At 38.9% G+C, this 16,586-nt stretch overlaps 1 protein-coding gene across 5 annotated transcripts in view; it reads right to left on the reverse strand.

Moving 5' to 3' along the window:
• CFAP53 (cilia and flagella associated protein 53) overlaps positions 1-16,586 on the reverse strand; it is a 51,819-nt gene that overhangs the window by 23,697 nt on the left and 11,536 nt on the right. For 4 of the 5 annotated variants that reach the window (XM_084966027.1, XM_005654423.4, XM_084966036.1 and 1 more), the window contains exons 4-5: positions 9,624-9,927; positions 4,673-4,891 (exon numbers count right to left, since the gene is read on the reverse strand). In XM_084966027.1, coding sequence (XP_084822153.1) covers positions 4,673-4,891; positions 9,624-9,927 — 523 coding nt within the window. Of the gene's footprint in view, positions 1-4,672; positions 4,892-9,006; positions 9,928-16,586 lie in introns of all 5 variants that reach the window. The other variant, XR_014808891.1, reaches the window with a different exon arrangement.

The following is a 16,586-nucleotide window of genomic DNA, read 5'->3' on the forward strand; positions in this document are numbered from 1 at the left end:
TCAGTGGGTTAAGGATCCAGCGTTGCCGTGAGCTGTCGTATAGGCCGTAGATGTGGCTCAGATCCCGCGTTGCTGTGGCTCTGGCGTAGGCTGGTGGCTACAGCTCCGATTTGACCCCTAGCCTGGGAACCTCCATATGCTGCAGGAGCGGGCCTAGAAAAGGCAAAAAGAGAAAAAAAAAAAAAGAAAAAAATTAACCCAGGACTTCCTCTGGCTCATCAAGTTAAGAACCCAACATAGTGTCCATGAGAACGAGGGTTTGATCCCTGGCCTTGCCCAGTAGGTTAAGGATCCAGCATTGTTGCTATCTGCAGTGTAGGTAGAAGATACAGCTTGGATCTGGCGTTGCTGTTGCTGTGGTGGTGGCCAGAAGCTGCAGCTCCGATTCGACCCCTAGCCTCTTAATTTTAAATATCTTAAAATTTAATTTTTTGAGTGGACCAAAGATCTAAATGTAAAATATAAAACTATAAAACTCCTAGAAGATAACAAAGGAGAAAATCTAGATGACCTTGGGTTTAGTGATAAGTTTTTAGATACAACACCAAAGGTATAATCCATGAAAGAAAGAACTGATAAACTGGACTTAATTAAAATTGAAAACTTTTGTTCTGTGAAATTTCCTATCAAGAAGATGAAAGACAAGTCACAGACAGGAGAAAATAATTGGTAAAAACTTATCTGATAAAGCACTGATAAATATACAAACAACTCTTAAAACTCAACAAGAAAACAAAAACTTCCAAAAAACAAGCCAAAGCCAAGTGTAGTCCTCACTTTGGACAACACTGCTAAAGCAGCCATTCCAGTTCAATAGTGCAGTGTGTTTGGGCCAGTCTGTCAGAGACTTGCCTTTTGTTATTCTTTCAAAATAAAAGGAGCCTTCATCATGTGCTGAACCCCAAGCCTGGTGGTTCTGCTGCTCAAAGTCCTAAACTGCACACAATTCAATGTGCAGCCTGTGGAAAGGTGGTTCCTGCTGCTGGTGCTGCTCAGCTCCAACATGAACCCCATTATCTAGTCCTACAATGATGAGGACAAGTACAGCATCATGAAGAGGGCAGAGAGGTGCCCCTCCTGCATCCCCTCCAAAGTCCTCAGCCTGAGCGACACTGGCAGCCGGTACATAGAAGATACCACCAACCTCAGCTCAGCCTGCAAAGAGCAGCTCCTGAGCTGCAGATGTCCCTCCACCCACCCAGCTTCCTCTGGTGGAAGAGCTGTTCAGATCGGTCACCTGTCCCAACAAAGCCCACATACAGTTATTTGAGGTCTGAATGAATCATTGGGAAATGTTTTACTTTTTTTTTTGCTTTTGAGGGCCACACCTGTGGCATACGGAGGTTCCCAGGCTAGGGGACTAATCAGAGCTGTAGCTGCTGGCCTACACCACAGCTCACAGCAACATCAGATTCTTAACCCACTGAGCGAGGCCAGGAATTGAACCCACAACCTCATGGTTCCTAGTCAGATTCATTTCCACTACTCCGCAACAGGAACTCCTGGGAAATATTTAAAAAAACAAAAACAAAAACTTTACATAGTTTCAAAGAATGGGCAGGAAAGAGGATACAATGCATTTAGAGCAAATGTACAGAAAGAGGAAAAGCAGCATGGAGGATTCCTGTTTGATGTTTTATGAACCCCTCAGAGCACTGCAGACCAGGCTGTGCAATCAGGGCTCTGTCACTACCTTGTAGCCATTCTCTTTGTGTTTTCAAATAATGTTAAAGGGCTTAGGCCAAATAAATTAAAATGTTACTTGAACCACAAACACACACAAAAGACACCTCACCAAAAATATACAAATGACAAACATATGAAAAGATGCTTGTGATAATGTGATTTATAGTAAGAAATACATATTTGGGCTTTCTGGCACAGAGCTCATAAAACTCTTAGAATTTCTTGAGTGATGAGAGCAACAAAATTGTCTTTTGTTTTGTTATTGGGGTGACTTTGGGACTATGTCTAAGTTTGGGGGCTGGGTGTCAGGGGAACCAACCAACCCTGTGAATTAGAGGGTTGGAACTTTCAGTCCCACTTCCCTGACCTCTGCAGAGGACAGAGGGTTTGGGGGCTGAATCAATCACCAATAACCAATGACTCATGTCCATGTAATGAAGTCCACATAAAAATCCCAAAGGAGGATTTCCCGTCGTGGCGCAGTGGTTAACAAATCCGACTAGGAACCATGAGGTTGCGGGTTTGATCCCTGGCCTTGCTCAATGGGTTAATGATCTGGTGTTGCCATGAGCTGTGGTGTGGTCACGGACGCGGCTCGGATCCTGCATTGCTGTGGCTCTGGTGTAGACTGGCGGCTACAACTCCGATTAGATCCCTAGCCTGGGAACTCCATATGCCACGGGAGCAGCGCTGGAAAAGGTAAAAAGACAAAAAAAAAAAAAAAAACCACAGGAGAGGGCTCAGAAAGCTTCATGTTGGGGAACCAGAACACTCTCTCTGTGCCAGACCCCATACTCCACAAGGACAGAAGCTCTTTGTTCAGGACCTCATCCTATGTCTTTTCATCTGGCTGTTGGTATCCTTAATATACTTTGTAATAAACTGGTAATCTAGTGAGTAAACTGGTTTCCTGCGTTCTGTGAGCCACTCTAGCCAATTAACTGAACCCAAGGAGGGGGTTGTGGGAACATCTGATTTATAGCTGGTCTGTTATGTAACAACTTGGATTCACAGTTGGCATCCTGAGTTAGAGGAGGGTCACAGGAACTTCCAGTTTGTAGCCAGTTGGTCAGAAGCACAGGTCACAATCTGGGCTTGCGACTGGCATCCAAAGTAAAGGGCAGTCTTACAGGACCAGGCCCTTACCTATGGAATCTGATTCTATCTCCAGGTAGATAGTGCCAGAATTGAGTCGAATTACAGGACGCCCAGCTGATGTGCTGAGCATCGTTTGGTGATGTGGAGGGCTAACTCCCACTCCACACAATGGAATTGGATTCAGAGCCTTTAATGTTCCACATCACATGACATTAGGGAAATTAAAATTAAAGCAACAATGAGATACCACCGCACACCTATTAGAATGGCCAAAGTCCAGGACACTGACAACACCAAATACTGACGAGGACACTGAGCACCAGGAACTCTCATCTGGTGGGATGCAAAATAGTATAGACACTTTGGAAGACAGTTTGGCAGTTCTTATTAAACTGCACATACTCTTACCATATGATCCAGCAATCACATTCCACCAATCCAGTAGTTACCCATATGAGTTGAAAATTTATTGTCCACACAAAAACTTGCACAACAATGTGAATAGCAACTTTATTTACAACCACCAAAACTTGGAAGCAACCAAAGACATCTTTCAGAAGATGAATGGATACACTGTGGTATAGCCATTCACACAATGGAATATATTCAAGTGCTAAAAAGGAAATGAGCTATCAAGCCACGAAAAGATATGGAGTGAACTAACACATTAGTTAGTGAAAGAAACCAATCTGAAAAGCCTACATACTGTATGATTCCAATGATAGAACACTCTAGAAAAGGTGAAATTATGGAGACAGTAAAAATACCAGTGATTTCCAGGGGTTTGGGTAGAGGGGAGTGGGGGATGAATAGGTGGAGCTCAGAGGATTTTTAGACCAGTGTAATTACTCTGCATGATACTTTCATGTTGTATACGTGTCATGATATGTTTGTCCTAACCTATATATTTGCAACACCACGGAGCAGACTCCAATGTAAACTATGGACTTTGGGTGATAATGATGTGTCAAAGTAGGTTCATCGACTGTACAAATGAACCACTCTAATGGTGGATGTTGAGAATGGGGAAGGCTGCAGGTGTTTCTCTACCTGCTGGTCAATTTTGCTGTGAACCTAAAACTGCTCTAAAAATAAAGTCTACCAAAGCAAATCAGAGTATCTTTAGGAAAAGCACAACCCCATAAAGAGTTTACAAATTTCAAAGGAACAGCTGAGTAAATACTGGTATGATTTTCTCTACTCTCTTTGCCTGTCAAGACTACATATCCTTCAAAGTCCAACTTGAACACCACTTTCTCAGTGATGTCTTCTCCAACTTCCAGACACCCCTAGTCACTCCACTTCCTGAGATCCCATCCTGTACTAACAACATGTGATAGGAGTTCTCAAGTTAGCGAGCATCAGAATTACCTGGGGGAGCTTTTTAAAACACAGATTTATTGTCCCTGCCAGGATGTGGATTTGTGGATTCTGATACTGGAGCCTATGAATTTCTATTTCTTTTTTTTTTTTTTTTTTTTTTTTGCTATTTCTTGGGCCGCTCCCGTGGCATATGGAGGTTCCCAGGCTAGGGGTCCAATCGGAGCTGTAGCCGCCGGCCTACGCCAGAGCCACAGCAACGCGGGATCCAAGCCGCGTCTGCAACCTACACCACAGCTCACGGCAACGCCGGATCCTTAACCCACTGAGCAAGGGCAGGGACCGAACCCGCAACCTCATGGTTCCTAGTCGGATTCGTTAACCACTGCGCCACGGCGGGAACTCCTGAATTTCTATTTCTAACATCCTCCCAGATGATGATGATGCTATTGGTTCATGGACCATACTTAACAGAGCACTGTTACAGTTTATTCTACGTGTAGCTGGCCGAGACTGAAAGCTCAACGAGGAACTTTGCAAGGCACACAACACTAAACAAATATCTTACTCTTTTTTGCTTCTTTTTATCAGCCTCTTCCTGTAGGTTTTGAAGGGCGTTTTGTGTGAGTTTCATGTTCAAGTCCTGCTCTTCTCTGTATTCCTGCTGAATTTGCTCCATTTTCTCTTGGAGGGCTTTTTGCAAAACAGCCCTTATTTCCTGTTTTGTCTTCTGTTTCTTTAGCTTATCCTGTTCATTCTCAAGTTTCACCTGTGCTTTGTTGTTTTCCTATGGTAGAAAAATAAGAGATAATGCATTAGCACAGTTGGACAAAATAAAGATGTCAATACATTTCATTTAAGAGATAAGAATACAGGGTTTCTTGGAAACATACACTCCTGGATATAAATGGAGTATAAGAAATAAAACTTGCCTTTTCATTGCTGAATAGGTATGAGGGCTTTGTGAAATTACTGTGTGTGTGAATGATTATAAAGTAATAAACAGTTGTGGAGTTGAAAATGCAGAAAAATATAAAGTTTTAATCATAGAACCCATTCACCCACTACCAATTTTAAAAATTTCAGAGCACTGACCTTCCAGACTAGTCTTCCATGCACTTCAGCACATCTAGATTTGGATACATTATTACACAGCAATGAGTCCAAAAATGGAAATGTGCACATCAGCTAAATTAAGAATTTTGTTCATTATAAGTACTCTCATTTTCTTATCTATTAGACCCTCCTAACTGGCTAAATTGCCTGGCCAACCAAGCAATTTTAACTGGGGCATCAACACTGTTGGGTGTTGTGAGTTTGGTAGAAAATCTGATCATGGTATAAACTGAGGCATTAGTCCAAGGGCTTGTCTCTCCAGAAGAGTTCATCTGCCTTTGAGTAAATGTCCATGAACAGATAAATGGATTAAGAAGATGTGGTATACATACACAATGGAATACTACTCAGCCATAAAAAAGAACAAAATAATGCCATTTGCAGCAACATGGAACTATAGACTCTCATCTGGAACTACAGACTCTCATACTAAGTGAAGTAAGTCAGAAATAGAAAGCCAAAATACCATATGGTATCACTTATATCTGGAATCTAATATATAGCACAAACAAACCTATTTTACAGAAAGGAAACAAACTCATGGACTTGGAGAACAGACTTGAGGTTGCCTAGGGGTGGGGAGGAAGGAGTGGGATGGATGGGGAGTCTGGGGTTAGTAGATGCAAACTATTGCATTTGGAGTGGGTAAGCAATGAGATCCTCCTGTATAGCACGGGGAACTATAGCTAATCACTTGTGATGGAACCAACAACCCAATTGAAAAATGGGCAGAAGACCTAAATAGCCATTTCTCCAAAGAAGATATACAAATGGCCATCAAGCACATGAAAAAATGCTTCACATCACTGATTTTTAGAGAAATCCAAATCAAAACTACTGTGAGGTACCACCTAACACCAGTCAGAATGACCATGATAGAGGATAATGTGAGAAAAAGAATGTGTATATGTATAAGTATATATATATGTGTGTGTATATATATAACTATATATATAACTGGGTCATTTTGCTGTACAGCAGAAATTAACAGAACAATGTAAATCAACATAACAAAAAATAAAAATATAAAAAAAGAAAATGTTCATATCATTATTTAATACAACAGTATTGTTATAACAAATGTTATTGCTATGATATTTATTTTATTTTATTGGTCTTTTTTAGGGCTGCACTTGCAGCATATGGAGGTTCCCAGGCTAGGGGTCGAATCGGAGCTGTAGCCATTGGCCTATGCTACAGCCACAGCAACACCACATCCAAGCTGCATCTGTGACCTACACCACAGCTCACAGCAATACTGGATCCCTAACCCTCTGAGAGAGGCCAGGGATTGAACCTGCGTCCTCATGGATACTAGTCAGATTCATTTCTGCTGAGCCATGACAGAAACTCCATTATAACATTTTAAAAGGTGGAATTTATATAACATTCTTGAAATTTCAAAATAATGATAAAGAACATATCAGTGGTTGCCAGAGGTTAGGGTTGAGGGTGGTAATGAAATAAAATGTATATTTTAAGGCAGCACAAAAAACTGTAAACATAAAACTCTCTTTCTGTCCATTTGGGCATCTTCTCTCCCCCTTTATTGTGTAATGTGCATCTTCATTATACATTAACCAGATCTCCTCAGAGACTGGAATGCCTGCTCAACCATAAAGATCAATTTTTTTTCTTTCTTCTGATGCCGGCAGTATAACTTCTTAGAAGATTAGTATTCTTGCCCAACTCTGTAAGGGGTCATGGTGACTTACTGTTTGCTTTGTACAAACTTATCTGGCCTATGTATCTTTTGGTGAACTTTATATAAAATGTGTGTCATTCTGATGTAAAATCCTTTGTCTTGAAAATGTATATGACTGTGCCTCCAACTACTAACAGGCAGAACAATACTCAGAGCTTCTGAGAGTCTGTCTCCCATATTATGATCTTTAGTTTGGCTTGAATAAAATTTTTTTCCTCCTAACTTGATTGTTAACTGAGTTTTCATTGACAGAAGTTATAACTATAATGGAGTATCTGGAAGGAGTTTTTCTTTGAATGATGGAATGGTTCTATACTATGATTTTGGCAGTGGTTACATAAATCCACACAGGTTATAAAATTTCATACAACTATATGTCTTCTTTCAAAGAGTGTAAATCCAAAGACAGTTTTTAGTTAAAGGAATAACTTTAGTTGAAAGTATTATACCAATATTAATTCTTGTGTTTTATAAATATATATATTATATATAGAGAGAGAACATAGCAACTCTCTTAATATTTTTGGCAGTGTGTGTGTGTGTGTGTGTGTGTGCGCGCGCGCGCGCATACGCACACACTCAATTTCTTTCTTTCTTTTTTTGCCTTTTTTTAGGACTGCACATGCGGCATGTGGAGGTTCCCAGAGTAGGGGTCTCATGGAACTGTAGCTGCCGGCCTACATATGCCACAGCCATGGCAACACCAGATCCAAGCCCATCTACGACCTACACCACAGCTCATGGCAACGCCGGATCCTTAACCCACTGAGAGAGGCCAGGGATTGAATCCGCAACCTCATGGATCCTAGTCAGATTCATTTCTGCTGGGCCACAACAGGAACACCCCCCCCCCAAGCAATTTCTTATTAGTCTAAAGTTATTTCCAAAAATATGTATTTTTTGGCCACACCCACGGCATGTGAAAGTTCCCAGGTCAAGGATGGAATTCGAGCAGCAGCTGTGACCCACACCACATCTGCAACAAAGTCAGAGCCTTAACCCACTGTGCCAGGTCTGGGTTTAAACTCATGCCTTCAGCAGTGATCCCTGCTGCCACATAGACAATTCCAGATCCTTAACCCACTGTACCACATCAGGAACTATCCCCCAAAAAAATTTTTAAAGGAGGCAGAAACAATGCATTATAATAAAAATTATTTTATGTCCCTGGTTTCTGGCACAAAGATTCTAAAACCCTTAGAATCTGCAAGGTGGTAAGATTATCTTTTGCAGCCTAATGAGATGATCAGTGGCTGGAGCCCCTAAACAGCTGCAGGACTGAAGCTGATAACTAGAAAGACCAAACCATATGATCAGGTTGGAACATTTAACTCCACCCCTTGACCTCCAGGGAGGGAAGAGGGGCCAGAGACTGAGTTCAATCACCAAAGGCCAAGGATTTAATCAAATGTGCCTATGTGATGAAACCTCCATAAACCCTTCAAATGACAAGGTTCAGAGAGCTTCTGGGTTGGTAAGCACATGAAGGTGGTGGCAGTGTGGTGTGCCCAGAGAGGGCATGTAAGCTCTCTGTTCCACTCCTCATACCTTCCCCTATGCATCTCTTCCATCTGACCATCCCTGGGTTGTATACTTTACAATAAGCTGGTAATGGTAAGTAAAGCACTTATCCTAAGTTTTTTGAGTTGTTTTAGTGACTTGTAATCATAAGAATCTTGGACTTTGTAGCCAAGTTAGACATACCTGTGGGTAACCTATACCTGTGAGTGGCATCTGAAGTGAGGAAAGTCTTGTGGAACTGAGCCCTTCAACCCATGGAGTCTGATGCTAACTCCAGACAGTATCAGAATTGAATCAAATTGTAGGACACCTAACCAGTGTCTTCAGAGACTTGTTTGGAGTAAGAAAAAAACCCCACACATTTGGGGTCAGAATTGTTGTAAGTAAAAACAGTTCACTAAGTATCTTATACCAGAGGAGGGGATATATATATATATGGCAGTTTGGGGGCCACTATTTTGATTTTCTTAGAGATCTTCTATTTAGATAAGATCTTTTATCTTCAAAATAAAATAGTCTTAAACCCAGAGAAGATTCCTGAGGCTCTACAAATAGCTTACCTTTGAAGTTTCCTATGGTTTCAAATTTCAATACTTGGGATTTCCCAGGAAAATATTACCTTCTTCCTATATTTTATAGTATTAAAGTATCAGTTGTCGAAAGCTTTATACACACATAAAATTGCTATTTTTTTCAAGTGCTTTCACACATTTCCAGTGACACTGCTAATTTCTATACAGCAGTGACAATGATCTTAGAGGAACAAAGGTATTGAGGTCGGTGGTCTGGTGGGCTCACTGTAGCTACTGTATAGTGCTTTATACAGGATTGAGAAACTGTCAATTATCCATATCAAAGAAGGGGAGGGATGTTGCAAAAGTGCCACTAGCCTTCCATGGCACTGCCACTGATTATCCCATTTCAACCTCACAACAGAGACAAGTGCCTTTTGCCTCATTTTGCAGATGAAGAAACTGAGTCACAGTAGTGAAATAACTTGCCCTATAGAATGAGAGGGCACTATCAGCTGGGCCTTGAAATCTAAGACTTTGATAATGGCCTGTTGCTCTGTGAACCAGCCATGGCTATCAGGCAAACTGTACAACAGCAGGCCTGTGAACTGTGTATTATACCCACTGATTTGATCACCCTATCACAAGCATTTCACAAGACCCACCACGAGGCGGGCCTCCTCCTCTTTCAGCTGCCGTGCTGCCTGCCTTTGTGCCTGGATGCTGGTGATCTGAGCATTCAGCCCCAGGCGTGTATTCTCCACCAGTTCTTTCTGTCTCCTTGCTTCTTCCACTTCTCGCTTCTCCTTCGCCAGTCGGTCTTCCTCCCAGAGCTTTAAGAACATCTGCTCTTCCACCAGTTTCTGTCTTTTCAGCTCCTCATTAAATGCTATCTGAGCTTTCCGCTCTTCACACACTGCCTTCTGATGGATACAAAACAACTCAACACGGAGCTCTTCACAGCATTCCCTGAAAGGACAATTTAAAAAAGAAACCCAGCCTTTCATAAGACATTGCTCTCTTTAGGCACAAATCTGCACAGACACTGAGGAAAGTTAAAGACCTGGACGTAGGACATCTGAGCGGGAGAAAAACATTAGGGAGCAATAGGGAGGCAGGCACCATGATGTAACAGGCAAGAGTCAAGCAGAGCAGGCTTTGAATCCTGGCTTTGACATTTCCTGTGTAACCTTGGATCAAAAACTCAATCTATCTGAGCCTATTTCTGTATTTGCAAACAACAACAACAACAACAAAAAAAAACAACACAAAAAAACACAACTGTTTCTCAAGGTTCTGGTAAGGATCAGAGCTAAGTAGATATAAACACCTGGTAGATAATAAGAACTCAGTAAATGATAACTACTCTTATCACTATAGAGGAAATAGAAGAGGGACAAGTCTCTGCAACACTACCAGTAGATTAAGGCTTTGGTAGGAAGAGACCCTACGTGTACACCCAAGAAAAGATCCACAGATAGCATCAGCATATCATAGTGAAGTGTCTTCACTGTCTCTAGATTCCTGGTAGGACATACATTGACTGAAAGGGTTTCTGCCAGAGTTGAGAAAACAGCCCTATTGTTGCCTTTTCACACCCGGGCTTAAGTCCCCATTCAAGAAGAAATGCTATTTCAATAACTGTTTAGACCGCAACCTTCCTTTCAGTCTTAGTAATTTAAATTTCTTCACATGTTCTTCATTGAATCCTTTTTTAACTTAAGAGCTATGATATTCAACACTGGCTGCACTTGAGAATTATTTAGCAATATTTTCAAAATTCCACTCTCCTCTTCCTCCCTCTCTCTCCCCATCTCAGACCAGACTCGTTAAATCAGAATATAAAGGGACAGGACCCATCTGTATTTTTTTCAGAGATCCCCAGGGGGTTCTGACATATAGGCAAGTCTGAAAACTTCTGATGGAAGACAATGTTTTTCTTTTGTTTCAATAGGCACATCATTTGCTTATTTTAAATTTAATTTAGGGAAGTTGCAGTTGCAGTTAGAAATTCCTATGGTGGTTGTTGTTGTTGTTGTTGTTGTTGTTGTTTTGGCTGTGTCCATGGTATACAGAATCTCTCAGGGCAGGGATCAAACCCACACCAGAACAGAGGCCTGAGCCACAGTAGTGACAATGCCAGATCTTTAACTCACTGAGCCACCTTCATACGTCTGAAATTCATCAGTGAAATTCTCAGAATTGATCATGATAATTTATTAATGTCTTTTCTAATCCTATGAGTCATACTCTAACAACAAAGTTATTCAATTAATGAAAATATAAAGCCTAGGAATAATAAGAAGTATGGCTTATATTTTTAAATTTTTAAGAAAAATTCTTTCTCTGTAAATATAAAGTAAAAAAGTATATTTCATTGCATAAAAATTAGAAAATATAGAAAAGTATGAAGACACTAAAAATAGCACTTATTCCTACTATCAAGAGATAATCACTATTAGTATGTTGATAAATTTCTTTCCAGTCTTATACATGTGCATTTTCTCTAGAGTTGGGATCATTTTACATATCTATGTCTCCTTATATCTTAATTTCTCCACCTATCACTATATTAGGAATGTTTCCTCATGAAATATTCCTTAAAATAATTTATAATTTCAAAATTTTATTATAGTTTACTAAGCTGCATAACATAGGCTAGAGTCAATAAATATATCACAGCTTATTTAAACATTTCCCTATTTGATAAACATATAGGTTACTTCTGACTTTTATTATAATGTTGCAAGGAACATTCTTAAATGTGGCTCTTTCTGTTTATTACTAAAGAGTTTCTTGGAGTTCCCGTCGTGGCGCAGTGGTTAATGAATCCGACTAGGAACCATGAGGTTGCGGGTTCGGTCCCTGCTCAGTGGGTTAACGATCCGGCGTTGCCGTGAGCTGTGGTGTAGGTTGCAGACGCGGCTCGGATCCCACGTTGCTGTGGCTCTGGCGTAGGCCGGTGGCTACAGCTCCGATTCAACCCCTAGCCTGGGAACCTCCATATGCCGCGGGAGCGGCCCAAGAAATAGCAACAACAACAACAAAAAAAAAAGACAAAAAGACAAAAAAAAAAAAAAAAAAAGAGTTTCTTAAGGTAATTCCTTCCTTAATGTAAAATTAAAGAGTACAAAAACATTCTTAAGTTAGTTGATGATGCATGTTGCCAAGAATGCCAGAATTAACACTGCATGAAGGAGCTCATATATAAATATATCTTCAGATCAGTAGGTCTTCAAATTCTTTTGATTATGTGTATCTTTCAGTAAAAATGTTCTATGCACCCACAAAAAATTATTTATAAATTGTATTATGTTATTATTCTATAACTATATCATATAAATTATTTATAGGCAAAAATTAAAGATGAGATAAAAATATCAACTAGAATATCTATTTTAGTGATGATAATCACTGATACGAGAAAAACATTTTATCAGTGCTTCAGATAGTACTTTCACATATAAAATATTATTATATAAGTGCCTTATAACTTAGATAGGGCAGCAAGTATTAACCCTTGAGTTAAAGAAGAGTTAAAGAAATTGAAATTCAGGGAGCCTAAGTATCTTCCCAATTCACAGAGCCAGGTGTAGTAATAATATCAGCAACAGTTACTAAGTGCTTATTATTTGCCAGGCACTGTTCTTATGATATTCATAACAACCAATGTTGCAACAAACACTATTACAAGTTCATTATTAGTATTATTTTATCCCCAGTTTACAGATCAGGAAATGAAAGCACAGAGCAGTTAAGTATCTTAAGTAATTTAAGGCATTCAATATGCAGTGGAGCTGGGACTGAAGACCTGGCAGTCTGGACCTGGAGTTCTTTGGTGCTTCATTATATCATCAAGTGATATCTGACCACAAATCCTAGGGTATTCACTTTATAAAAACACCCCAAAACAAAACAAAGCCAAAAATGCCTTCCTTAATCTGGGGCCCAATCACTAAATATGTTCAAATATAAGACCTTTAAAAAGAAGTTTGGTGCATAGAGGGCACACACTTCAATGTAATATGACAAACAGCTAACTTCATACTCAACAGCGAAAAAGCTGAAAGCATTTTGACAAAGTTCAGGAACAAGACAAGGATGCCCACTCTCACCACTTTAATTCAACATAGTTTTGGAAGTCCTAGCCAAAGAAATCAGAGAACAAAAAGAAATGAAAGGAATCCAAATCAGAAAAAAAGTAAAACTCACTGTTTGTAGATGACATGATACTACACAAAGAAAATCCTAAAGATGCTACCAGAAAAATGACTAGAGCTTATTGATGAATTTGGTAAAGTGGCAGGACACAAAATTAGTATACAGAAATACGTTTCATTTCTATATACTAACAGTGAACTATCAGAAAGAGAAATTAAGGAAACAGTCCCATTTACCACCTCATCAAAAAGAAAAATTACCTAGGAATAAACTTACCTAAGGAGCTATAAATCCTGCACTTTGAAAACTATAAGACACTAATGAATGAAGACAACACAATCAGATGAAAGGATATGTTTTTAGATTAAAGTTCTTAGATTCATGTTCTTAGATTGAAGGAATTAATATTGTTAACATGACCATACTACTACCAAGACAATCTACAGATTCAATGCAATCCCTATAAAAATACCAATGGCATTTTTCACAGAAATAGAACAAACAATTTTAAAATTTCTATGGAAACACACACACACAAAAACCAAAGAGCCAAAACAGTCTTGAGAAAGAAGAACAGAGCTAGAGGAATCATGCTCCCCAACTTCAAACTATACTACAAAGCTGCAATAATTAAAACAGTACAGTACTGGTATAAAAACAGACACATAGATCAATGGAACAGAATAGATTAGAAACTATACTACAAAGCTGCAATAATTAAAACAGTACAGTACTGGTATAAAAACAGACACATAGATCAATGGAACAGAATAGATTAGACAGCCCAGAAACAAACCCATGCACTTACAGTCAATTAATCTAAGAGAAAGGAGCAAGAATATATACAATGGAGAAAATAGTCTCTTCAATAAGTAGTGTAGGGAAAACTAGACAGCTACATGTAAAAGAATAAAATCAGAACATCCTCTAACACCATACATAAAACTAAACTCAAAATGAATTAAAGGAAACCATAAAAAACACAAAAAGACAACTTATAGGATGGGAAAAAATAGTGTCAAACAATGCAACTGACAAGGGCTTAATCTCTAAAATATACAAACAACTTATACAACTCAACAGCAAAAAAGCCAACATTCCAATGGAAAAATGGGCAAAAGACCTGAATAGACATTTCTCCAAAGAAGATATACAGATGGCCAACAAGCACATGAAAAAATGCTCAACATCACTAATTATTAGAGAAATGCAAATCAAAACTACCATGAGGTTCCACCTCATACCAGTCAGAATGGCCATCACAAATAAGTCCATAAATAACTAATTCTGGAGAGGGTGTGGAGGAAAGGGAACCCTCCTGCTCTTTTGGTAGGAAAGTAAATTGGTACAACCACTATGGAAAACAGTATGGAGATACCTCAGGACACTAACCATATGACCCAGCAATCCCACTCTTGGGCATATATCCAGACAAAACTTTCCTTGAAAAAGACACATGCACCCACATGTTCATTGCAGCACTATTCACAATAGCCAAGACATGGAAACAACCTAAATACCCATTGACAGATGAATGGATTAAGAAGATGTGGTAAATATGCACAATGGAATACTATTCGGCCATAAAAAACAACAAAATGACATTTGCAGCAACATGGATGGATCTAGAGACTCCCACACTAAGTAAAGTAAGCCAGAAAGAGAAAGATACCATATGATATCACTTATATCTGGAATCTAATATATAGCACAAATGAACCTTTCCACAGGAAAAAAAACTCATGGACTTGGAGAAGAAACCTGGGGTTGCCAAGGGGGAAGGGTAGGGAGTGTGATGGACTGGGAATCTGGGATTAATAGATGCAAACTATTACCTCTGAAATGGATAAGCAATGAGATCCTGCTGTATAGCCCTGGAACTATATCTAGTCACTTATATCAAGCATGATGGAGGATAATGTGAGAAAAATGTATACATGCATGTGTGACTGGGTCACTTTGCTGTAATGGTAGAAAATCAACAGAACACTGTAAACCAGCTATAATGGAAAAAAATAAAAGTCATTTTAAAAAAAGACATAAATGTAAGACTGGATATCATAACAATCCTGGAGGAAAACATAGAAAATTTTTATATATATCATGGCAATATTTTTTGATCTGTCTCCTAAAACAAAGAAAATAAAAGCAAAAATAAACAACTGCAACCTAATTAAATTTAAAAGCTTTTGCACAGCAAAGGAAATCACCTACAAAATGAAATAACCTAGTGAATGTGAGAAAGTATTCGCAAAGGATATGACTGATAAGAGGTTAATATCCAACATATTTGAACAGCTCATACAACTCAATAACAAAAAAAAAAAGACTAGAAAATGGGCAGAAGAGCTGAATAGACATTTTTCCAAAGAGGACATTCAAATGGCCAACAGGCACATGAAAAGATGCTCAACATCATTAATCATTAGGGAAATGAAAATCAAAACCACAATGAGATATCACCTTGTACCTGTCCAAATGAATATCATCAAAAAGAACATAAATAGCTATTAAAACTAGACAAAGATACCACCGAAAAAGAAAATTATAGGCAAATATCTTCAATGAAAAGAGATACAAAAATTCTTAACAAAATTCTAGCAAACTGAATCCAACAACACAAAAAAAGATCATATACCACAACCAAGTGGGATTCATCCCAAGTTCATAAGGATCATTCAACACATGCAAATCAATCAATATAATACACCATATTAACAAAAAAAGTAGATGATCATCTCAATATTTGCAGAAAAAGCATTTGACGAAATTCAACATTCATTCATGACAACCAACGTGGTTATAGACGGAACTTTTTCAACATCATAAAAGCCGTTTATGACAAACCCACAACCAATATAATACTCAGTGGAGAAAAGCTGAAAGCTGTCCTGCTAAAGTCTGCAACAAGTCAAAGATGCCCACTCTCACCACTTCTATTCGACACAGTATTGAAAGTCCTAGCCACAGCAAGCTGGCAAGAAAAAGCAATAAAAAGTATCCAAATTGGAAGAGAAGAGGTGAAATTATCAATATATGCACATGACATGATATAAGACAGAGAAAGAACCCTAAAAACTTCACATAAAGACCACTAGATTTGATAAAGGAATTCAGCAAAGTAGCAAAATACAAAATTAAAATTCAGAAATCAGTTGGATTTCTGTAGACTAACAATAAAATATAAGAAAGAGAATGTAAAAAAAAAAGCCTTCTAAAATAGCACCCCCCCCAAAAAAAAAACCCTAGAAATAAACCTGACCAAGGAGGTGAAAGATTTATACACTGAGAACTATAAAACATTAATAAAGAAAATTAAAGAGGATTCAAAGAAATGGAAAGATATCCTATGCTCTTGGATTGGAAAAATTAATAATTTTAAAATGGGAGTACCCATTGTGGCTCAGCATAAATGAATCTGACCAGCATCCATGAGGACACAGGTTTGATCCCTGGCCTTGCTCAGT

The sequence above is a fragment of the Sus scrofa genome, chromosome 1 (genome assembly GCF_054392235.1).
Source record: "Sus scrofa isolate SSC_HxYL_T2T_F1_AM1 chromosome 1, Sscrofa_HxYL_maternal_Yorkshire_Landrace_v2.0, whole genome shotgun sequence".
Lineage (NCBI taxonomy): Eukaryota > Metazoa > Chordata > Mammalia > Artiodactyla > Suidae > Sus > Sus scrofa.